Below are 23,144 nucleotides of genomic sequence, written 5' to 3'. Positions count from 1 at the left end.
GGGGTCGGTGTAACTGTAGTGAGTCGGGGGGGGGGGGGTCGGTGTAACTGTAGTGAGTCGGGGGGGGGGGTCGGTGTAACTGTAGTGAGTCGGGGGGGGGGGGGTCGGTGTAACTGTAGTGAGTCGGGGGGGGGGGGTCGGTGTAACTGTAGTGAGTCGGGGGGGGGGGGGTCGGTGTAACTGTAGTGAGTCGGGGGGGGGGGTCGGTGTAACTGTAGTGAGTCGGGGGGGGGGGTCGGTGTAACTGTAGTGAGTCGGGGGGGGGGGGGGGGGTCGGTGTAACTGTAGTGAGTCGGGGGGGGGGGTCGGTGTAACTGTAGTGAGTCGGGGGGGGGGGTCGGTGTAACTGTAGTGAGTCGGGGGGGGGGGGGGGGTCGGTGTGACTGTAGTGAGTCGGGGGGGGGGTCGGTGTGACTGTAGTGAGTCGGGGGGGGGGGGGTCGTTGTAACTGAAGTGAGTCGGGGGGGGGGGGTCGGTGTAACTGCAGTGAGTCTGGGGGGGGGTCGGTGTAACTGTAGTGAGTCGGGGGGGGGGGGTCGGTGTAACTGTAGTGAGTCGGGGGGGGGGGGGTCGGTGTAACTGTAGTGAGTCGGGGGGGGGGGTCGGTGTAACTGTAGTGAGTCGGGGGGGGGGGTCGGTGTAACTGTAGTGAGTCGGGGGGGGGGGTCGGTGTAACTGTAGTGAGTCGGGGGGGGGGGGGTCGGTGTATCTGTAGTGAGTCGGGGGGGGGTCGGTGTATCTGTAGTGAGTCGGGGGGGGGGGGGTCGGTGTAACTGTAGTGAGTCGGGGGGGGGGGGGGTCGGTGTAACTGTGGTGAGTCGGGGGGGGGGGGGTCGGTGTAACTGTAGTCAGTCGGGGGGGGGGGGGGTCGGTGTAACTGTAGTGAGTCGGGAGGGGGGGGTCGGTGTAACTGTAGTGAGTCGGGGGGGGGGTCGGTGTAATTGTAGTGAGTCGGGGGGGGGGGTCGGTGTAACTTTAGTGAGTCGGGGGGGGGGGTCGGTGTAACTGTAGTGAGTCGGGGGGGGGGTCGGTGTAACTGTAGTGAGTCGGGGGGGGGGGGGGGGTGTAACTGTAGTGAGTCGGGGGGGGGGGTCGGTGTAACTGTAGTGAGTCGGGGGGGGGGGGGTCGGTGTATCTGTAGTGAGTCGGGGGGGGGGGGTCGGTGTAACTGTAGTGAGTCGGGGGGGGGGGGGGGTGTAACTGTAGTGAGTCGGGGGGGGGGGGTCGGTGTAACTGTAGTGAGTCGGGGGGGGGGGGGGGTGTAACTGTAGTGAGTCGGGGGGGGGGGTCGGTGTAACTGTAGTGAGTCAGGGGGGGGGGGTCGGTGTAACTGTAGTGAGTCGGGGGGGGGGGGGGTGTAACTGTAGTGAGTCGGGGGGGGGGGGTCGGTGTAACTGTAGTGAGTCGGGGGGGGGGGGGGTGTAACTGTAGTGAGTCGGGGGGGGGGGTCGGTGTAACTGTAGTGAGTCAGGGGGGGGGGGTCGGTGTAACTGTAGTGAGTCGGGGGGGGGGGTCGGTGTATCTGTAGTGAGTCGGGGGGGGGGGGGGGTCGGTGTAACTGTAGTGAGTCGGGGGGGGGGGTCGGTGTAACTGTAGTGAGTCGGGGGGGGGGGGTCGGTGTAACTGTAGTGAGTCGGGGGGGGGGGGTCGGTGTAACTGTAGTGAGTCGGGGGGGGGGGGTCGGTGTAACTCTAGTGAGTCGGGGGGGGGGGTCGGTGTATCTGTAGTGAGTCGGGGGGGGGGGGGTCGGTGTAACTGTAGTGAGTCGGGGGGGGGGTCGGTGTAACTGTAGTGAGTCGGGGGGGGGGGGGTCGGTGTAACTGTCGTGAGTCGGGGGGGGGGGGGTCGGTGTAACTGTAGTGAGTCGGGGGGGGGGTCGGTGTAACTGTAGTGAGTCGGGGGGGGGGGGGGTCGGTGTAACTGTAGTGAGTCGGGGGGGGGGTCGGTGTAACTGTAGTGAGTCGGGGGGGGGGGTCGGTGTAACTGTAGTGAGTCGGGGGGGGGGGTCGGTGTGACTGTAGTGAGTCGGGGGGGGGGTCGGTGTTTCTGTAGTGAGTCGGGGGGGGGGGGTCGGTGTAACCGTAGTGAGTCGGGGGGGGGGGGTCGGTGTAACTGTAGTGAGTCGGGGGGGGGGGGTCGGTGCAACTGTAGTGAGTCGGGGGGGGGGGTCGGTGTAACTGTAGTGAGTCGGGGGGGGGGGGTCGGTGTAACTGTAGTGAGTCGGGGGGGGGGGTCGGTGTAACATTAGTGAGTCGGGGGGGGGGGTCGGTGTAACTGTCGTGAGTCGGGGGGGGGGGGGGGTCGGTGTTTCTGTAGCGAGTCGGGGGGGGGGGGGGTCGGTGTATCTGTAGTGAGTCGGGGGGGGGGGTCGGTGTAACTGTAGTGAGTCGGGGGGGGGGGGGGTCGGTGTAACTGTAGTGAGTCGGGGGGGGGGGTCGGTGTAACTGTAGTGAGTCGGGGGGGGGGGGGGTCGGTGTATCTGTAGTGAGTCGGGGGGGGGGGTCGGTGTATCTGTAGTGAGTCGGGGGGGGGGGGGTCGGTGTATCTGTAGTGAGTCGGGGGGGGGGTCGGTGTATCTGTAGCGAGTCGGGGGGGGGGGGGTCGGTGTATCTGTAGTGAGTCGGGGGGGGGGGTCGGTGTAACTGTAGTGAGTCGGGGGGGGGGGGGTCGGTGTAACTGTAGTGAGTCGGGGGGGGGGGGTCGGTGTAACATTAGTGAGTCGGGGGGGGGGGTCGGTGTTTCTGTAGTGAGTCGGGGGGGGGGGTCGGTGTAACTGTAGTGAGTCGGGGGGGGGGGTCGGTGTATCTGTAGTGAGTCGGGGGGGGGGGTCGGTGTATCTGTAGTGAGTCGGGGGGGGGGGGTCGGTGTAACTGTAGTGAGTCGGGGGGGGGGGGGGTCGGTGTAACTGTAGTGAGTCGGGGGGGGGGGGGTCGGTGTAACTGTAGTGAGTCGGGGGGGGGGGGGTCGGTGTAACTGTAGTGAGTCGGGGGGGGGGGGGGGTCGGTGTGACTGTAGTGAGTCGGGGGGGGGGGGGTCGGTGTAACTGTAGTGAGTCGGGGGGGGGGGGTCGGTGTAACTGTAGTGAGTCGGGGGGGGGGGGGGTCGGTGTGACTGTAGTGAGTCGGGGGGGGGGGGTCGGTGTAACTGTAGTGAGTCGGGGGGGGGGGGTCGGTGTAACTGTAGTGAGTCGGGGGGGGGGGTCGGTGTAACTGTAGTGAGTCGGGGGGGTGGTCGTGTAACTGTAGTGAGTCGGGGGGGGGGTCAGTGTAACTGTAGTGAGTCGGGGGGGGGGGGGTCGGTGTAACATTAGTGAGTCGGGGGGGGGGTCGGTGTATCTGTAGTGAGTCGGGGGGGGGGGGGGTCGGTGTAACTGTAGTGAGTCGGGGGGGGGGGGTCGGTGTAACATTAGTGAGTCGGGGGGGGGGGGTCGGTGTATCTGTAGTGAGTCGGGGGGGGGGGTCGGTGTAACATTAGTGAGTCGGGGGGGGGGGGTCGGTGTATCTGTAGTGAGTCGGGGGGGGGGGTCGGTGTAACTGTAGTGAGTCGGGGGGGGGGGGGGTCGGTGTTTCTGTAGTGAGTCGGGGGGGGGGGGTCGGTGTTTCTGTAGCCAGTCGGGGGGGGGGGGGGTTGTAACTGTAGTGAGTCGGGGGGGGGGGGGTCGGTGTAACTGTAGTGAGTCGGGGGGGGGGGGTCGGTGTAACTGTAGTGAGTCGGGGGGGGGGGGGGGGTCGGTGTAACTGTAGTGAGTCGGGGGGGGGGGGGGGTCGGTGTAACTGTAGTGAGTCGGGGGGGGGGGGGGGTCGGTGTAACTGTAATGAGTCGGGGGGGGGGGGGGTCGGTGTAACTGTAGTGAGTCGGGGGGGTGGGTCGGTGTTTCTGTAGTGAGTCGGGGGGGGGGGGGTCGGTGTTTCTGTCGCGAGTCGGGGGGGGGGGGGGTCGGTGTATCTGTAGTGAGTCGGGGGGGGGGGTCGGTGTAACTGTAGTGAGTCGGGGGGGGGGGTCGGTGCAACTGTAGTGAGTCGGGGGGGGGGTCGGTGTAACTGTAGTGAGTCGGGGGGGGGGGGTCGGTGTAACTGTAGTGAGTCGGGGGGGGGGGGTCGGTGTAACTGTAGTGAGTCGGGGGGGGGGGGTCGGTGTAACTGTAGTGAGTCGGGGGGGGGGGTCGGTGTAACTGTAGTGAGTCGGGGGGGGGGGGTCGGTGTAACTGTAGTGAGTCGGGGGGGGGGGGGGTCGGTGTAACTGTAGTGAGTCGGGGGGGGGGGGGTCGGTGTATCTGTAGTGAGTCGGGGGGGGTGGGTCGGTGTATCTGTAGTGAGTCGGGGGGGGGGGGTCGGTGCAACTGTAGTGAGTCGGGGGGGGTGGGTCGGTGTATCTGTAGTGAGTCGGGGGGGGGGGGTCGGTGCAACTGTAGTGAGTCGGGGGGGGGGGGGTCGGTGTAACTGTAGTGAGTCGGGGGGGGTGGGTCGGTGTATCTGTAGTGAGTCGGGGGGGGGGGTCGGTGCAACTGTAGTGAGTCGGGGGGGGGGGGGTCGGTGTGACTGTAGTGAGTCGGGGGGGGGGGGGGTCGGTGTAACTGTAGTGAGTCGGGGGGGGGGGGGGTCGGTGTAACTGTAGTGAGTCGGGGGGGGGGGTCGGTGTAACTGTAGTGAGTCGGGGGGGGGGGTCGGTGTAACTGTAGTGAGTCGGGGGGGGGGGGGTCGGTGTAACATTAGTGAGTCGGGGGGGGGGGTCGGTGTATCTGTAGTGAGTCGGGGGGGGGGGGGTCGGTGTAACTGTAGTGAGTCGGGGGGGGGGGGTCGGTGTAACATTAGTGAGTCGGGGGGGGGGGGGTCGGTGTATCTGTAGTGAGTCGGGGGGGGGGGGGTCGGTGTAACTGTAGTGAGTCGGGGGGGGGGGGGGTCGGTGTTTCTGTAGTGAGTCGGGGGGGGGGGGGGTGTAACTGTAGTGAGTCGGGGGGGGGGGGGTCGGTGTAACTGTAGTGAGTCGGGGGGGGGGGGGTCGGTGTAACTGTAGTGAGTCGGGGGGGGGGGGGGGTCGGTGTAACTGTAGTGAGTCGGGGGGGGGGGGGGGGTCGGTGTAACTGTAGTGAGTCGGGGGGGTGGGTCGGTGTTTCTGTAGTGAGTCGGGGGGGGGGGGTCGGTGTTTCTGTCGCGAGTCGGGGGGGGGGGGGGTCGGTGTATCTGTAGTGAGTCGGGGGGGGGGGTCGGTGTAACTGTAGTGAGTCGGGGGGAGGGGTCGGTGCAACTGTAGTGAGTCGGGGGGGGGGTCGGTGTAACTGTAGTGAGTCGGGGGGGGGGGGTCGGTGTAACTGTAGTGAGTCGGGGGGGGGGGGGTCGGTGTAACTGTAGTGAGTCGGGGGGGGGGGGGTCGGTGTAACTGTAGTGAGTCGGGGGGGGGGGGGTCGGTGTAACTGTAGTGAGTCGGGGGGGGGGGGGGGGTCGGTGTAACTGTAGTGAGTCGGGGGGGGGGGGGTCGGTGTAACTGTAGTGAGTCGGGGGGGGGGGGTCGGTGTATCTGTAGTGAGTCGGGGGGGGTGGGTCGGTGTAACTGTAGTGAGTCGGGGGGGGTGGGTCGGTGTATCTGTAGTGAGTCGGGGGGGGGGTCGGTGTAACTGTAGTGAGTCGGGGGGGGGTGGGTCGGTGTATCTGTAGTGAGTCGGGGGGGGTGGGTCGGTGTATCTGTAGTGAGTCGGGGGGGGGGGGGTCGGTGTAACTGTAGTGAGTCGGGGGGGGGGGGGTCGGTGTAACTGTAGTGAGTCGGGGGGGGGGGGTCGGTGTAACTGTAGTGAGTCGGGGGGGGGGGTCGGTGTATCTGTAGTGAGTCGGGGGGGGGGGGGGTCGGTGTAACTGTAGTGAGTCGGGGGGGGGGGTCGGTGTATCTGTAGTGAGTCGGGGGGGGGGGTCGGTGTATCTGTAGTGAGTCGGGGGGGGGGGGGGGTCGGTGTAACTGTAGTGAGTCGGGGGGGGGGGGTCGGTGTAACTGTAGTGAGTCGGGGGGGGGGGGGTCGGTGTTTCTGTAGTGAGTCGGGGGGGGGGGTCGGTGTAACTGTAGTGAGTCGGGGGGGGGGGTCGGTGTATCTGTAGTGAGTTGGGGGGGGGGGGGGGTCGGTGTTTCTGTAGTGAGTCGGGGGGGGGGGTCGGTGTATCTGTAGTGAGTTGGGGGGGGGGGGGGGTCGGTGTAACTGTAGTGAGTCGGGGGGGGGGGGGGGTCGGTGTATCTGTAGTGAGTCGGGGGGGGGGGGGGGGGTCGGTGTATCTGTAGTGAGTCGGGGGGGGGGGGGGGGGTCGGTGTATCTGTAGTGAGTCGGGGGGGGGGGGTCGGTGTATCTGTAGTGTCGGGGGGGGGGGGTCGGTGTAACTGTAGTGAGTCGGGGGGGGGGGGGGTCGGTGTATCTGTAGTGTCGGGGGGGGGGGTCGGTGTAACTGTAGTGAGTCGGGGGGGGGGGGGTCGGTGTATCTGTAGTGAGTCGGGGGGGGGGGGTCGGTGTAACTGTAGTGAGTCGGGGGGGGGGGTCGGTGTAACTGTAGTGAGTCGGGGGGGGGGGGTCGGTGTATCTGTAGTGAGTTGGGGGGGGGGGGGGGGGTCGGTGTTTCTGTAGTGAGTCGGGGGGGGGGGTCGGTGTAACTGTAGTGAGTCGGGCGGGGGGGTCGGTGTAACTGTAGTGAGTCGGGGGGGGGGTCGGTGTATCTGTAGTGAGTCGGGGGGGGGGGGTCGGTGTAACTGTAGTGAGTCGGGGGGGGGGGGTCGGTGTAACTGTAGTGAGTCGGGGGGGGGGGGGGTCGGTGTAACTGTAGTGAGTCGGGCGGGGGGGTCGGTGTAACTGTAGTGAGTCGGGGGGGGGGGGTCGGTGTAACTGTAGTGAGTCGGGGGGGGGGGTCGGTGTATCTGTAGTGAGTCGGTGGGGGGGGGTCGGTGTAACTGTAGTGTCGGGGGTGGGGGGGGTCGGTGTATCTGTAGTGAGTCGGGGGGGGGGGGTCGGTGTATCTGTAGTGAGTCGGGGGGGGGGGGGGTCGGTGTATCTGTAGTGAGTCGGGGGGGGGGGGTCGGTGTAACTGTAGTGAGTCGGGGGGGGGGGTCGGTGTAACTGTAGTGAGTCGGGGGGGGGGGGTCGGTGTATCTGTAGTGAGTCGGGGGGGGGGGGGTTTCGAGAGGCACTCTCTTCCTCCTCGGGCGGTTTGAGAGAGAGGCCATTCCGAACCCCGAGTGATCCAAAGGCAGATCACGAGCCCTGCTCGCCACTCGTTCCCACTCCACACATTGCACCTGTCGCTACCCCTGGGTCTCGTCGCGCTCTTACAGGACTGGCGGTGCCAGGGTCTCCTCCTGGTGCATTCTCTCCGTCTGCCGCAGTTTGAGGATCTCGCTGTAGTTCAGGGCGTTCACCTTATTGCGGAAGAGTTCGAGGGACGTGGGCTTGGAGGCCAGTGTCCGCGTTGATCTGCTCCCGTACCACCTGCATAACCTGGAACAGAAAGCAGAGCACAGCTCACCATTAGTGGGGTCTCTCAATCATTGGTGTCTCCCCCGACATTGACTTCAGGCAGGCTATTCAACAGTGACGGGCAGCACAGCCACAACCAGATCCAGCCCTCGGTGGAAGTCCGGACCTGTTCCAGCAGGGGTCGCTGTCCAGTAACCAGACGCAGGAAAACTCGCTGACTAAGCCCCTTTAACAGTGCAGCCCATCACTCGCCCAGCTCGTCAGCCAGCTCAGGACCCAGACCTTCCACTGGGATAGGCCCGGCTCACTACAGTTACACCGACCCCCCCCCCACGACCCTCGGGGCCCCCGCGGTCGCACCGGCCCTCGGGGGGCCCCCGCGGTCGCACCGGCCCTCGGGGGCCCCCGCGGTCGCACGGCCCTCGGGGGCCCCGCGGTCGCACCGGCCCTCGGGACAGTACCAAGGGAGTGCTGCGCTGTTAGTGGTGTCACCTTTTGGATGAAATGTTATACCAGCTCAATAAGGCGGCTCACCACCGCCTTCTCAAGGGCAATTAGGGATGGGCAATAAATGCCGGCCTCGCCAGCGACGCCCACATCCAGTGAACAAATAAAAGCATTCTAACCACTTTCTGGGTTATAAAGATTCTCCTGAATTCCCTATTGGATTTATTACTGACCATCTTATATTTATGGCCTCTAGTTTTGGACTCCCCCACAACTGGAAACACCTTCTCTACGTCTACCCCATGATCTTAAAGACCTCTATCAGGTCTCCTCTCAGCCTTCTCTTTTCTGGAGAAAAGAGCCTTGGCCTTTCATTGTATGAGATGTTTCTGACAGATACAAAGTAATGGATCAATCTGTCTTTACAAAGGAAATGATCTCATGGTTGGGATGGCAACAAGCATTTGTGTTGTGGTCTGGCCCTTTGAATAAATCCCCTCCCAGTAATCACTTCTCCCTCCCACTGGTCCATCATGTTCTGGGTGTTAGTTTGTTTCTGGTGAACCAGCTGCTAATGTTCCTCCCCCTCAGCACGTACTATTGCTGAGCTTTACCCAAACATCATTTGGCCTCAGTGCCCTGAGAACGACTGCTTTTCAAATCAGTATTATTATTTTGTTAAACAGCTGTTACGGCTCGCTCTGAAAGCCCCAGAGCCAAATCTCGATCACCAGACCTTCACATTTACAAGCATCTGTGCTATTTATTTATTTATTTGTGTTTTATGCCCTCCCCCACCTTCTCCAGTGAGCTAAGGACTCATTGACAACAAGGCTGCGGTATGTTGTGGGTTTGACAACAAATAGAGAGGGTTGTGTAAAAGTGCATTCGACTGATTTACCACAGAAACCCGAAGTGTTATTGAAGGAGATGCTTCTCAGTCACTCATTCTTTCAAACTAATCACCAGCATGTCAATGTTTATGAAGAGAGGTTGGGTAGAATGGGCCTATACTCTCTGGAGTTTAAAACAATGAGACGTGATCTCATTGAATCATATAAGATTAGGAGGGGGCTTGACAGAGTAGATGCTGAGAGATTGTTTCCCCTGGCTGGAGAGTCTATAACTAGGGGGTCATAGTCGCAGGATAAGGGCTCGGCCATTCGAGACTGAGATGAGGAGGAATTTCTTCACGCAGAGGGTTGTGAATCTTTGGAATTCTCTACCCCAGAGGGCTGTGGATGCTGAGTCATTGGATATATTCAAGGCTGAGATCGATAGATTTTTGGATTCTAGGAGAATCAAGGGATATGGGGATCGGGCGGGAAAGTGGAGTTGAGGTCAAAGATCAGCCATGATCCGATTGAATGCCGGAGCAGGCTAGAGGGGCCGTATGGCCTACTCCTGCTCCTATTTCTTTCTCATGTTCTTTTGGCATCATGGTGCTTCTCCCGAATGACATCGCAGATAAGGACCGAATCTGAAAGCTGTGGGTGCAGGGAAAATTGGAGCATTCAAGACTGAGATCGATAAATGTATTGGGTAAGGGTATGAAGGGATATGGAGCTAAGGAGGGTAAATGGAGTTGAGGTGCAGATCAGCCATGATCTAATGCTCGAGGGGCTGAATGGCCTCCTCCTGTTCCTATGTTCCTAACTGCTGTATGAAGTTCTTATCATGTCACTGAAGAAGTTACTCCACATGTTTACTCACAAGCCACCAATAGGGGAGAAGAGGCTGAAAGACCCCAGCAAATGCAGTTGACACGGCCGTTCAGCAAAATATCCTTCCCCTTCCAAAGACACATTCAAGATTCAACTAATTATCCCGACAAGAATAGAACCGTAAACCATTTTACATCAACTTCACACTGGTTTCCATCACCACAGCTGCAACTGCCAAGCCAAACAGGGCATCATTAGCTCATTGACAGAGGCCAACCCTTGGATTGGGATACAGGTCTCGCTGGGCAGTAGCAAAACCTCAGAGACCAAGAGGGAAGGTCAACAACCCCCAAAGGTACTTAAAACCAATGAAACTCTGGAACCCCCCCCGACCCCACCCTCCAATCACTTGAGGTAGCCATATCCATGACTGACATTACCGCACTGCGTCCTCTTCACCGTTTCATTGAGGAAATGGATGCTGTACAGGGCTTGACTGAAAATATTTTGAAGACTTATTGAAATTTTTAAAATACTGTCTACCTGTGGTATAAGTAACAAATACTTTACATCCACACAACATTGCCCTGCACATTTATTATCAAATAACATTGTGCCCCTACTTTCACATGGAATTTTCCAAATGAACATCATCAGCATGCCCAATACTGGCACCTGTGAACGGGGGCGGGGGGGGAGGGGAAGAGTTAGATTTGGTAATCAACTGGACAACAAGGGGAAGTTAGATAAGCACATGAGGGAGAAAGGAATGGAAGGCTAGGCTGATAGGGTTAGATGAAGAGGGGTGGGAGAAGGCTCATGTGGAGCATAAACACCAGCACAGACCAGTTGGGCCAAATGGCCTGTTTCTGTGCTGTACATTCTATGTAATTCTATGTAACAACTTGCAAATCAACCAGAATGAACATAGAAACATAGAAAATAGGAGGGGTAGGCCATTCGGCCCTTCGAGCCTGCTCCACCATTCAATATGATCATGGCTGAAACTCTATCTCAATATCATATTCCTGCTCTCTCCCCATACCATTTGCCTTCCTAACTGCTTGCTGCACCTGCATGCTTGCTTTCAGTGACTGGTGTACAAGGACACCCAGGTCTCTTTGTACATCAACATTCCCCAATCTATCACCATTTAAATAATACTCTGCCTTTCTGTTTTTCATTCCGAAGTGGATAACTTCACATTTATCCACATTATACTGCATCTGCCATGTATTTGCCCACTCACTCAACTTGTCTAAATCGCCTTGAAGCCTCTTTGCATCCTCCTCACAACTCACGATCCCACCTAGTTTTGTGTCGTCAGCAAACTTGGAAATATTACATTCAGTTCCCTCATCCAAATCATTGATATATATTGTGAATAGCTGGGGCCCAAGCACTGATCCCTGCTGTACCCCACTAGTCACTGCCTGCCACCCCGAAAAAGAACCATTTATTCCTACTCTCTGTTTCCTGTCTGTTAACCAATTTTCAATCCATGCCAATATATTACCACCAATCCCAAGCAACAACTGGCATTTACTTGTACATTACTCTTCAAGAGAAAGAACATAATAAAATATTAGAGCTTTTTTTTTAAAGAAGGGGAGAGATGGACACCAGACAGTGAGTGACAGAACTTAGCAGGGGAGATTGATAGCACAGTTGGAGAGAGATAGCCAGGAGCTGGAGTGTTGAGAGAGAATTCCAGAGGGTAAATAAAGGCTAGATGGCTGAAAGACTGGCCTCCGATGGTGATGCATTCTCGCCGGGCAGGTCTCACAATGGCATTGGGGTCATACATCAATAGCCCTGGAATCAATGGCGGTGGCAGTGAGTTAGAGGGTAGGCTGGTTGAGAACCAGACTGGAGAGATTCAAGCAGCAAACGATGGGAGAAGTGGGTGACCAGTTGAATGGCAATGATGGATTCTAGGACTTTGGAGGGAAAGAAGAGGTTAGAGACGGGGTGCTAGTTTGTGATGTTAGAGGGACTGAGGGCTCTTTTTGATGAGGGCTGATGATAGCTGTTTTAAATGGGGTGTGGACAGTGTTTGAAGAAGAGTCAGGATTGTCACTGAGCATGGAGATGAGAAGGGGAAGTTGGGTGCTCAGGAGTGGGGTTGGAAGAGTATGGAGGGAGCAGGTGGCAGGTTTCATGGAGGAAATAAGTTGATGAGTTGGGTTGAGATGTGGGGGGGGTGGGGGAAGAAGCTGTTGAGTGTATCGGGAGTAGGAGCTGGTTTGGGAAAGGGGTTAACAAGAGTAGGGTGTGAAGGAGAGGAGTAAAGTGCCAGAATGTGGAAGGGCCCTCGATGATGAGGATTTTGCACTGTAGAAGTTTACATCAGAAGGAGGCTAGTCTGCCCATCATGCTGACTCTTTGCTCCAGCAATCCAAAGCTAATCCCACTGCTCTGCTCTCCCTCCGTAGCTCTGTATCTTCCCCTGCTTCAAATGCTTATCTACCCTTCCCTTAAAAAGATGTACTGGTCTCTGCCTCAGCCACTCCCTGTGGCAAAGTGCTGCTTGCTCCAACAACTCTCTGCCAAGAAGATGGAGGAGAGTGAGGTGATCAAACAAGGATTAGTATGGGTATGGGAGCAGTCCAAGATGGAGGTCACACCACCACCACGGCAGTTTGGGCAAGGGCCATGATGGAACTTGTTGCTGGGTGGGTGGGGGAGCTTTGATGAGATGAAACAGTCAACACCGGTAAGCCAGGTTTCGGGTCCAGGACATCAGCATTCTCATCCAGGAAGTGCCAGCTTGGCTCAGGAGGCAGCAATCTCGCCTCGGGGGTCAGAGGTTGTGGCCAAGCCTCACTCCAGCACATAACTGGGGCTGACCTCATTGTGCAGTACTGAGGGAGTGCTGCAATCTCATTCAGGTGAGATGTTAAATCAAGGCCTAGTCTGCCTGTTTAAGTCCCATGGGACTATTAGAAGAGGAGCAGAGAGCTCCCTCATGTTCTGGCCAACATCCTCCCTTCCCTCAATTGGTCATTTGTTCCATTTGCTATACTTGAGTATAGAAAATTGAGGGGTGTTCTGATAGAGAAACTTTTCCTCTGGTGGGGGAATCGAGGGGACATAATCTTAAAATTAGAGCTAGGCCATTCAGGGGCGAAATCAGGAAGCAATTCCACACAAAGGGTAGTAGAAATGTGGAATTCTCTCCCCCAAAAGGCTGGCGATCAATTGGAGCTTTCAAGGCCGAGAGCGATAGATTTTTGTTAGGTAAGGGTATCAAGGAAAATTGAGCCAAGGTGGATAAATGGTGTTAAGATACAGATCAGCCATGATCTAACTGAATGGCGGAGCAGGCCCGAGGGGTTGAAAGGCCTACTCCTGTTCCCAATGTTTCTATTTGTGGGACCTTGCTGTGTGGAAATTGGCTGCCATGCTTAACACTTCAAAAGTAATACATTGTTTGAGAAGTGCTTTGGGACGTCCAGAGGACATGATACGATAACTATATAAACGGGGGTGGGGAGGGAGACGGCGTGGGGGGCGGGGGCGGGGAGGTCGCGGGGGCGGGGACACCGGCTCTGGCCCACGAGGGTCCTCACACAGAGTTGCCAATCTCAGCTCCTTGTTGAACGAGGCTCCGTGTGGCGGGGGAACTTGAGGGAGTTGACGTCCGCCCGCTCCCCACCCCTCACAGATCTGCCACTGGGTGCAAGCTGCCTACCCACGGACTGAGTGTGGCCTCAGCGATGAGGGGGGAGGGAGAGTGGTGAGGGGCGGGGAGAGGGAGAGGAGGTGGAGAGCAGCGGGGAGGGCCGGCCAGTTTGGGGGGGGGAAGCGGAAAGGAAGGGAGGGAGAGTGGCCGGAGGGGGAAGGGAGTGTGGCCGGGGCGGGGGGTGGTGGAGGCAGTGGAGAGGGGTACTGGTGGCGGGGAAAATCGGTGAATATCCTTCAGTCTCACCCGCAGAAAGTGTTAATAGCGATGGTGGACGGTGCTTATCTGGTACTTTCTGATCAATGCCGAGGAAAGCACAACAGATTGGAGAGAAGTGACAGCAGGTGAGGGAGCGTGTCCAAAAACACTCAAACTGTCAATCCTAAAAAATAGTGCAACTCTTTGCTCATTACCATTGTTTAATTTGTGGTGGGTGGGAGTGGGAGAGGGGGAGAAATGGGATGGAAAGCTACATGGACATTCTGATCCACCTACTCAATTAACCAATCTGTTTTACCTCCACTTCAAAAGGCTGATGTTTGGAAGTTTTTTTTGGACACGTTCCCTGGGCAGCTCCACAGGGTCAGTGAGGCGGACGCTGGGAGTGCCTCAGTGCTCCACTCTGCCCAATGGACAGAGACAGCAGCTGACTGCCTTTGATCGACGTGACCTACTTGTAGTCACTTTGCCCCAGGGGCTCTGAGCATCGCGAGGCCCAGCCTCAGTCTGTACAACCTGGTGTGGAACGATCAATCAGTGCTTATAGCAGCCAACTCGGCACCACCTGCCCAATCTCAGCTTGGCACAATAATGGCACCGTTTGGGCATGAGGGGGTGGGGGGATTAATGCACAGGCTTACGGGGCCTGTATCTGGGGGCAAACAGGACAACGCGCAGGGCGAGGCGCGGGCCGGGGCGTGGACGCGCGCAGGGCGAGGCGCGGGCCGGGGCGTGGACGCGCGCAGGGCGAGGCGCGGGCCGGGGCGTGGACACGCGCAGGGTAAATATTTGGAGTGAGTTCGAAGGCTGTAACACATGACGGGGTAGGTGTGTTTTCAATCATGAGTGAAACATACTCCCCTCAGTGTTGTTTCTCCCCAGTGCTCACAAGTGACTCGGGTTTATTCATTTGCAGTGTGTTTTATATAGTCTACATGTGATTAATCTCATGATTTAAAGAGACGTGCTCTTGCTCCATGTGATTCAAACTGCAGCGATACTGGGTATTATTTCAGAGTAATTACAGCAGAGCTGGGATGCATCGTAAACAATTGTAAAATAAAAACCTCTGAAATGGTCAAACCCTCCGCACAAAGCAGCTGGGGTGATGGTGTGGGGGGGGAAGGGTCTTAAAGGGGACGATCATCACATAAATGCTAATCTATTTCCTTCTTTGTACAAGTTCACCGCCTGTTAACGTAAATCCTGCTAAATACACCATCCCATGGCTTCCCCCCCCCCCCACAATACGGAGAAATGAATTATCTCCTGGACTAGTTTCGATCGCCTGAGGGGGTCGGAGAAGAATTTTCCAAAGTATTTTCCCCTGGGTTTATTTTTTTGCCTCTCCCAGGAGATTACATGACTGGGAGGGGAGGACGAGACGCGAGGGGGGGCTGCGCGGGGGGGGGGAGGGGGAAACGAGGGGGCCGCGAGAGGGGTGTGGCAGGCAGAGGTGGGGGCATTGCATTGATGAGGATAAGGAATGACCGTTTTAAAACATGATCAGCAGCTGACCCTACAGATGTGATGTAGTCGTCACGGCAACGGTTTGGGCCCTGGTGCGGTCGATCATGCTCTCGCCTCTCGAGTTGAGGGTTCAAGCCCCACTCTAGAGACCGAATCTCTGACTCTCCGGCCCTGAGGGAGGTGCTGCACTGTCGGGACAGGCCGACTATCGAATGGGATGTCAAATTGTGATGGCTGCCGTGTACTGTGGGTTCCTCCGCCCACCAGTTTGAAGAGATGGGGGTGTTTTCCCGGTGTCCTGGCCAACATTCCTCCTTCAACCAATACCAAAGAGAGATTAACCGGTCGTTCCGGGTTGTGGGATCTTGCTGTGTACAACATGACCATACAACGCAAGTTTTGCATGGGGACGGTGGTGTAATGGTTATGTTACAGGACTAGTGATACAGAAAACATGAGTTCAAATCCCAGCTTGACAGTTTGAGAATTTGAATTCAGTTTAAAAATCTGGAAATAAAAAGCTGGTATCAGTCAAATTTACCATGAAGCTTTCGGATTGTCGTAAACACCCAACTGGCTCATTAATGTCCTTACCTGGTCTGGGCCTATACGTGACTCCAGTCCCACACCAACCTCTTAACTGCCCTCTGAAGTAGCCTATCACGCCACACAGTTCAAGAACCAGCTTCATCTTCTCAGGGCAACTTGGCAATAAATGCAGACCGTGCCAGCGATGCCCACATCCCGAGAATGAATAAAACAAGTGGCTGCTCTTTAGGAGGTTTGAAAGAGGTGGTGAGGCACTATTAAGTCTGTGTGTCATTAGCTGTGCACCTCACACCGTGAATCCCATGCTTCCCCCGACACAGACAACATCTTGTATATCTATAGTGCCTTTAACATAGTAAAACATCCCAAGGCGCTTCACAGGAGCGTAAACAGACAGAAAAATTGACACCGAGTCATATAAGGAGATATTAGGACAGATGATCAAAAGCTTGGTCAAAGAGGTAGGTTTTAAGCAGCGTACTAAAGGAGGAGAGAAAGGTGGAGAGGTTTAGGGGGGGAATTCCAGAGCTCAGGGCCTAGGCAGGTGAAGGCACGGCCGCCAATGGTGGAGTGAAGGGAGTGGGGGGATGGACAAAAGGCAGAGTTGGAAGAGCGCAAAGCATTCGGAGGGTTGTGGGGCTGGAGGAGGTTACAGAGATAGGGAGGGGTGAGGCCATGGAGCGATTTGAACATGAGGATGAGAATTTTAAAATCAAGGCGTTGCTGGACCGGGAGCCAATGTAGGTCAGCGATCGCAGGGGTGATGAGTGAACGGGACTAGGTGCCAGTTAGGATACAGGCAGCAGAGTTTTGGATGAGACCTACATTGTAGTGACTCCCAGAGTCAAACTCTCCTGCTGAATACAATTCCTCGGTTACATGCTTTAACAGCAGAGGAGATTTCAAGGGGGCATTCTTTATTGGAAGCAACCCCTCCATAAGCTTATATATTTTGTCAGAAAAACATTTCTTGGAGACCCACCACTTGAGAGCAAGTGTCATCACCGAGGGGGAAAGACCCAGCTGGATTACAGAATGGCCTCAATCATGTTGATAGGGAGCAGCTACTGCAGGCTAGACCCTGAGGGCCATTCAGGAGCAGCAAGATCCCAGAGAGAGACACCACCTATTGCTCCATATACCTGAGCAATTATATCGGGTCTGAGCACTGAGACATTCAGTCCAGAGGACACAAGAAACCACTTTTGATAAAAGAGGTGGGTCATTTTTATGAATGGGTCACCTTTTTAAGGGAGTCCTATTTATCCTTTTCAAGTGGCCACATGTAACAAACACAAATAAACTTCCAGGCTTTTCACATTCTTCATGTTTCTGCCGAAATCAGATTTCTGAGCAACTGGGTCCTTTCAGAGAGAAGGTGACAGCAATCTGTGTCCTACCTGAATCACAGCCAATCCCCAGCATCTCCACCATAGGCAGGCCACACAATCAGGGCAAACGATCCAGAGTCTGTTCTTTCAGTCACAGTAAACACCAACTCCCCCCATCCACACAGGGGGAGCTCACCGAATCACTCAATAAATCTGACCCACAGCGTACTGATGAAAGAAATGTAGAGAAAGCAAGAATTTCTCTCTCTCCACTCAGCTCTCCCACACTCTCTCTCTACACACTGACTCTCCGTCTCTCTCTCTCTCTCTCTCTGCACTCAGCTCTCCCACACTCTCTCTCTCTCTCTCTGCACTGACTCTCCGTCCGTCTCTCTCTCTCTACACTGACTCTCCGTCTCTCTCTCTCTCTACACTCAGCTCTCCCACACACTCTCTCTCTCTCTGCACTGACTCTCCGTCCGTCTCTCTCTCTCTACACTGACTCTCCGTCTCTCTCTCTCTCTCCACTCAGCTCTCCCACTCTCTCTCTCTCTCTGCACTGACTCTCCGTCCGTCTCTCTCTCTACACTTAGCTCTCCCACACTCTCCCTCTCTCCAATCAGCTCTCCCACACTGACTCTCTCTCTCTCTCTCTCTACACTCAGCTCTCCCACACTGACTCTCTCCCCCTCTCTACACTGACTCTCTCCCTCACTGACTCTCTCCCTCACTCTCTACACTCAGCTCTCCCACACTGACTCTCTCTCTCCCCGATCAGCTCTCCCACACTGACTCTCTCTCTCTCTCCCACATTGACTCTCTCCCTCTCTCTCGACAATTGTAAACAATTTTACAACACCAAGTTATAGTCCAGCAATTTTATTTTAAATTCACAAGCTTTCGGAGACTTCCTCCTTCCTCAGGTAAATGTTTCAGGAGCTCCTTGAAGCCTACTGCCCGTTGCCAAGGCAATCACCGTGTTCAGACAGAGAGGTGTCACCTGCAGAACCCCCGAATACACATTCAACAAAAAAACAAACAGGGAAAAAAAACAGAGAAAAAAAACAGAGAGAGGCAGAAACATCCGGAAGGCAGAGGGAGCCAGCAAATGACCCATTATATTAAAAACAGATAACATTTGTTCGCTGGTGGGGTAACGTGTAGCGTGACATGAACCCAAGATCCCGGTTGAGGCCGTCCTCATGGGTGCGGAACTTGGCTATCAATTTCTGCTCGACGATTTTGCGTTGTCGTGTGTCTCGAAGGCCGCCTTGGAGTACGCTTACCCGAAGGTCGGTGGATGAATGTCCATGACTGCTGAAGTGTTCCCCGACTGGGAGGGAACCCTCCTGTTTGGCGATTGTTGCGCGGTGTCCGTTCATCCGTTGTCGCAGCGTCTGCATGGTCTCGCCAATGTACCATGCTCTGGGGCATCCTTTCCTGCAACGTATGAGGTAGACAACGTTGGCCGAGTCACAGGAGTATGAACCATGCACCTGGTGGGTGGTGTCCTCTCGTGTGATGGTGGTATCTGTGTCGATGATCTGGCATGTCTTGCAGAGGTTACCGTGGCAGGGTTGTGTGGCGTCGTGGACGCTGTTCTCTTGAAAGCTCGGTAATTTGCTGCGAACGATGGTCTGTTTGAGGTTGGGTGGCTGTTTAAAGGCGAGTAGTGGAGGTGTGCGGATGGCCATAGCGAGGTGTTTGTCCTCATTGATGACATGTTGAAGGCTGCGGAGAACATGGCGTAGTTTCTCCGCTCCGGGGAAGTACTGGACGACAAAGGGTACTCTGTTGGTTGCGTCCCGTGTTAGTCTCCTGAGGAGGTCAATGCGATTTTTTGCTGTGGCCCGTCGGAACTGTCGATCGATGAGTCGAGCGTCATATCCCGTTCTTACTAGGGCGTCTTTCAGCGTCTGTAGGTGTCCATCGCGTTCCTCCTCGTCTGAGCAGACCCTGTGTATTCGCAGGGCCTGTCCATAGGGGATGGCCTCTTTGACGTGGTTAGGGTGGAAGCTGGAAAAGTGGAGCATCGTGAGGTTGTCCGTGGGCTTGCGGTAGAGTGAGGTGCTGAGGTGCCCGTCTTTGATGGAGATTCGTGTGTCCAAGAAAGAAACTGATTCTGAGGAGTAGTCCATGGTGAGCTTGATGGTGGGATGGAACTTGTTGATGTTATCGTGTAGTCTCTTTAGTGATTCCTTGCCGTGGGTCCATAGAAAGAAAATGTCGTCGATGTATCTGGTGTATAGCGTTGGTTGGAGGTCTTGTGCAGTGAAGAAGTCCTGCTCGAACTTGTGCATGAAAATGTTGGCGTATTGGGGTGCGAATTTGGTCCCCATGGCTGTTCCGTGTGTTTGGGTAAAGAACTGGTTATCGAAGGTGAAGACATTGTGATCACCAACAACACCAACAACACCAACAACAGCCAATCTCCGGAAGCCATCCTACAACTCATCCGCTTCATCCTGGATCACAATGTCTTCACCTTCGATAACCAGTTCTTTACCCAAACACACGGAACAGCCATGGGGACCAAATTCGCACCCCAATACGCCAACATTTTCATGCACAAGTTCGAGCAGGACTTCTTCACTGCACAAGACCTCCAACCAACACTATACACCAGATACATCGACGACATTTTCTTTCTATGGACCCACGGCAAGGAATCACTAAAGAGACTACACGATAACATCAACAAGTTCCATCCCACCATCAAGCTCACCATGGACTACTCCTCAGAATCAGTTTCTTTCTTGGACACACGAATCTCCATCAAAGACGGGCACCTCAGCACCTCACTCTACCGCAAGCCCACGGACAACCTCACGATGCTCCACTTTTCCAGCTTCCACCCTAACCACGTCAAAGAGGCCATCCCCTATGGACAGGCCCTGCGAATACACAGGGTCTGCTCAGACGAGGAGGAACGCGATGGACACCTACAGACGCTGAAAGACGCCCTAGTAAGAACGGGATATGACGCTCGACTCATCGATCGACAGTTCCGACGGGCCACAGCAAAAAATCGCATTGACCTCCTCAGGAGACTAACACGGGACGCAACCAACAGAGTACCCTTTGTCGTCCAGTACTTCCCCGGAGCGGAGAAACTACGCCATGTTCTCCGCAGCCTTCAACATGTCATCAATGAGGACAAACACCTCGCTATGGCCATCCCCACACCTCCACTACTCGCCTTTAAACAGCCACCCAACCTCAAACAGACCATCGTTCGCAGCAAATTACCGAGCTTTCAAGAGAACAGCGTCCACGACGCCACACAACCCTGCCACGGTAACCTCTGCAAGACATGCCAGATCATCGACACAGATACCACCATCACACGAGAGGACACCACCCACCAGGTGCATGGTTCATACTCCTGTGACTCGGCCAACGTTGTCTACCTCATACGTTGCAGGAAAGGATGCCCCAGAGCATGGTACATTGGCGAGACCATGCAGACGCTGCGACAACGGATGAACGGACACCGCGCAACAATCGCCAAACAGGAGGGTTCCCTCCCAGTCGGGGAACACTTCAGCAGTCATGGACATTCATCCACCGACCTTCGGGTAAGCGTACTCCAAGGCGGCCTTCGAGACACACGACAACGCAAAATCGTCGAGCAGAAATTGATAGCCAAGTTCCGCACCCATGAGGACGGCCTCAACCGGGATCTTGGGTTCATGTCACGCTACACGTTACCCCACCAGCGAACAAATGTTATCTGTTTTTAATATAATGGGTCATTTGCTGGCTCTCTCTGCCTTCCGGATGTTTCTGCCTCGCGCTGTTTTTTTTCTCTGTTTTTTTTCCCTGTTTGTTTTTTTGTTGAATGTGTATTCGGGGGTTCTGCAGGTGACACCTCTCTGTCTGAACACGGTGATTGCCTTGGCAACGGGCAGTTGCAGGGGCAGTCTGTAAACACCATGTATTGTTCTATATGTATAAATGCGTAGGCTTCAAGGAGCTCCTGAAACATTTACCTGAGGAAGGAGGAAGTCTCCGAAAGCTTGTGAATTTAAAATAAAATTGCTGGACTATAACTTGGTGTTGTAAAATTGTTTACAATTGTCAAACCCCAGTCCATCACCGGCATCTCCACATCTCTCTCGACACTCAGCTCTCCCACATTGACTCTCTCTCTCTCTCTCTCTCTCCGATCAGCTCTCCCACACTGACATTCTCTCTCTCTCTCTCTCTCTCCGATCAGCTCTCCCACACTGACTCACTCTCTCTCTCTCCCCCACCACACTGACTCTCTCTCTCTCTCTGCCCCACACTGACTCACTCTCTCTCTCTCTCTCCCCCACACTGACTCACTCTCTCTCTCTCTCCCCCACACTGACTCACTCTCTCTCTCTCTCCCCCACACTGACTCTCTCTCTCTCTCCCCCACACTGACTCACACTCTCTCTCTCCCCCCCACACTGACACTGACTCTCTCTCTCTCTCTCTCTCTCTCTCCCACGCTGACTCTCTCTCCCACGCTGACTCTCTCTCTCTCTCTCCCCCACGCGGACTCTCTCTCTCTCTCTCTCTCCCACGCTGACGCTGACTCTCTCTCTCTCTCTCTCCCACGCTGACTCTCTCCCCCACGCTGATTCACTCACCCTCTCTCTCTCTCTCAAGCTGACTCCCTCTCTCTATCTCTCTCCCACGCTGACTCTCTCTCTCTCTCTCTCTCTCTCCCACGCTGACTCACTCTCCCTCTCTCTCCCACTCTCCCCCACACTGACTCACTCTCTCTCTCTCCCCCACACTGACTCACTCTCTCTCTCTCCCCCACACTGACTCACTCTCTCTCTCTCCCCCACACTGACTCACTCTCTCGCTCTCCCCCACACTGACTCACTCTCTCTCTCTCTCCCCCACACTGACTCACTCTCTCTCTCTCCCCCACACTGACTCATTCTCTCTCTCTCCCCCACACTGACTCACTCTCTCTCTCTCCCCCACACTGACTCACTCTCTCTCTCTCTCTCCCACACTGACTCACACTCTCTCTCTCTCTCCCCCCCACATTGACTCACTCTCTCTCTCTCCCCCACACTGACTCACTCTCTCTCTCTCTCTCCCCCACACTGACTCACTCTCTCTCTCTCCCCCCCACATTGACTCACTCTCTCTCTCTCCCCCACGCTGACTCAACTCTCTCTCTCTCTCTCCCCCACACTGACTCTCACTCTCTCACTGCCTCTCCCACACTGACTCACTCACTCTCCCTCTCTCCCTCCCACACTGACTCTCTCTCTCTCTCTCTCTCCCCCACACTGACTCTCACTCTCTCACTGCCTCTCCCACACTGACTCACTCTCCCTCCCTCCCTCTCTCCCACACTGACTCTCTCTCTCTACACTCAGCTCTCCCACACCCACTCTCTCTCTCCCTCCCACGCTGACTCTCTCTCTCTCTCTCCCACGCTGACTCTCTCTCTCTCTCTCCCACGCTGACTCTCTCTCTCTCTCTCTCTCCCCCCCACGCGGACTCTCTCTCTCTCTCCCACGCTGACTCTCTCTCTCTCTCCCACGCTGACTCTCTCTCTCTCTCTCTCCCACGCTGACTCTCTCTCTCTCTCTCCCACGCTGACTCACTCTCCCTCTCTCTCCCACTCTCCCCCACACTGACTCACTCTCTCTCTCCCCCACACTGACTCACTCTCTCTCTCTCCCCCACACTGACTCACTCTCTGTCTCTCTCTCCCCCACACTGACTCACTCTCTCTCTCTACCCCCCACATTGACTCACTCTCTCTCTCTCCCCCACACTGACTCTCTCTCTCTCTCTCCCCACACTGACTCAACTCTCTCTCCCCCCCACACTGACTCAACTCTCTCTCTCCCCCACACTGACTCTCTCTCTCTACGCTCAGCTCTCCCACACTGACTCTCACTCTCTCACTGCCTCTCCCACACTGAGTCACTCACTCTCCCTCTCTCCCTCCCACGCTGACTCACTCACTCACTCTCTCTTCCACGCTGACTCTCTCTCCCACGCTGACTCTCTCTCTCTCTCTCCCACGCTGACTCTCTCTCTCTCTCCCCCACGCTGACTCTCTCTCTCTCTCTCCCACGCTGACTCTCTCTCTCTCTCTCCCACGCTGACTCTCTCTCTCTCTCCCCCACGCTGACTCTCTCTCTCTCTCCCCCACGCTGACTCTCTCTCTCTCTCCCCCACGCTGACTCTCTCTCTCTCTCCCCCACGCTGACTCTCTCTCTCTCTCTCCCACGCTGACACTCTCTCTCTCTCTCCCACGCTGACTCTCTCTCTCTCTCTCCCACGCTGACTCTCTCTCTCCCACGCTGACTCTATCTCTCTCTCTCCCACGCTGA

At 56.1% G+C, this 23,144-nt stretch overlaps 1 protein-coding gene across 1 annotated transcript in view; it reads right to left on the bottom strand.

Annotated features, from left to right (window-relative positions):
* The window catches only part of LOC137333252 (engulfment and cell motility protein 3-like), a 50,564-nt gene extending 43,105 nt beyond the window's left edge, over positions 1–7,459 (bottom strand). The window contains 2 exon segments of the mRNA XM_067997414.1: positions 7,298–7,434; positions 7,436–7,459. Coding sequence (XP_067853515.1) covers positions 7,298–7,434; positions 7,436–7,459 — 161 coding nt within the window.
* Between the last annotated feature and the right edge of the window lie 15,685 nt (positions 7,460–23,144).

This window comes from Heptranchias perlo, chromosome 16, assembly GCF_035084215.1.
Source record: "Heptranchias perlo isolate sHepPer1 chromosome 16, sHepPer1.hap1, whole genome shotgun sequence".
Lineage (NCBI taxonomy): Eukaryota > Metazoa > Chordata > Chondrichthyes > Hexanchiformes > Hexanchidae > Heptranchias > Heptranchias perlo.
Note: the sequence above shows the minus strand (reverse complement) of the source record. Positions and strands in the feature narration are given on the sequence as shown.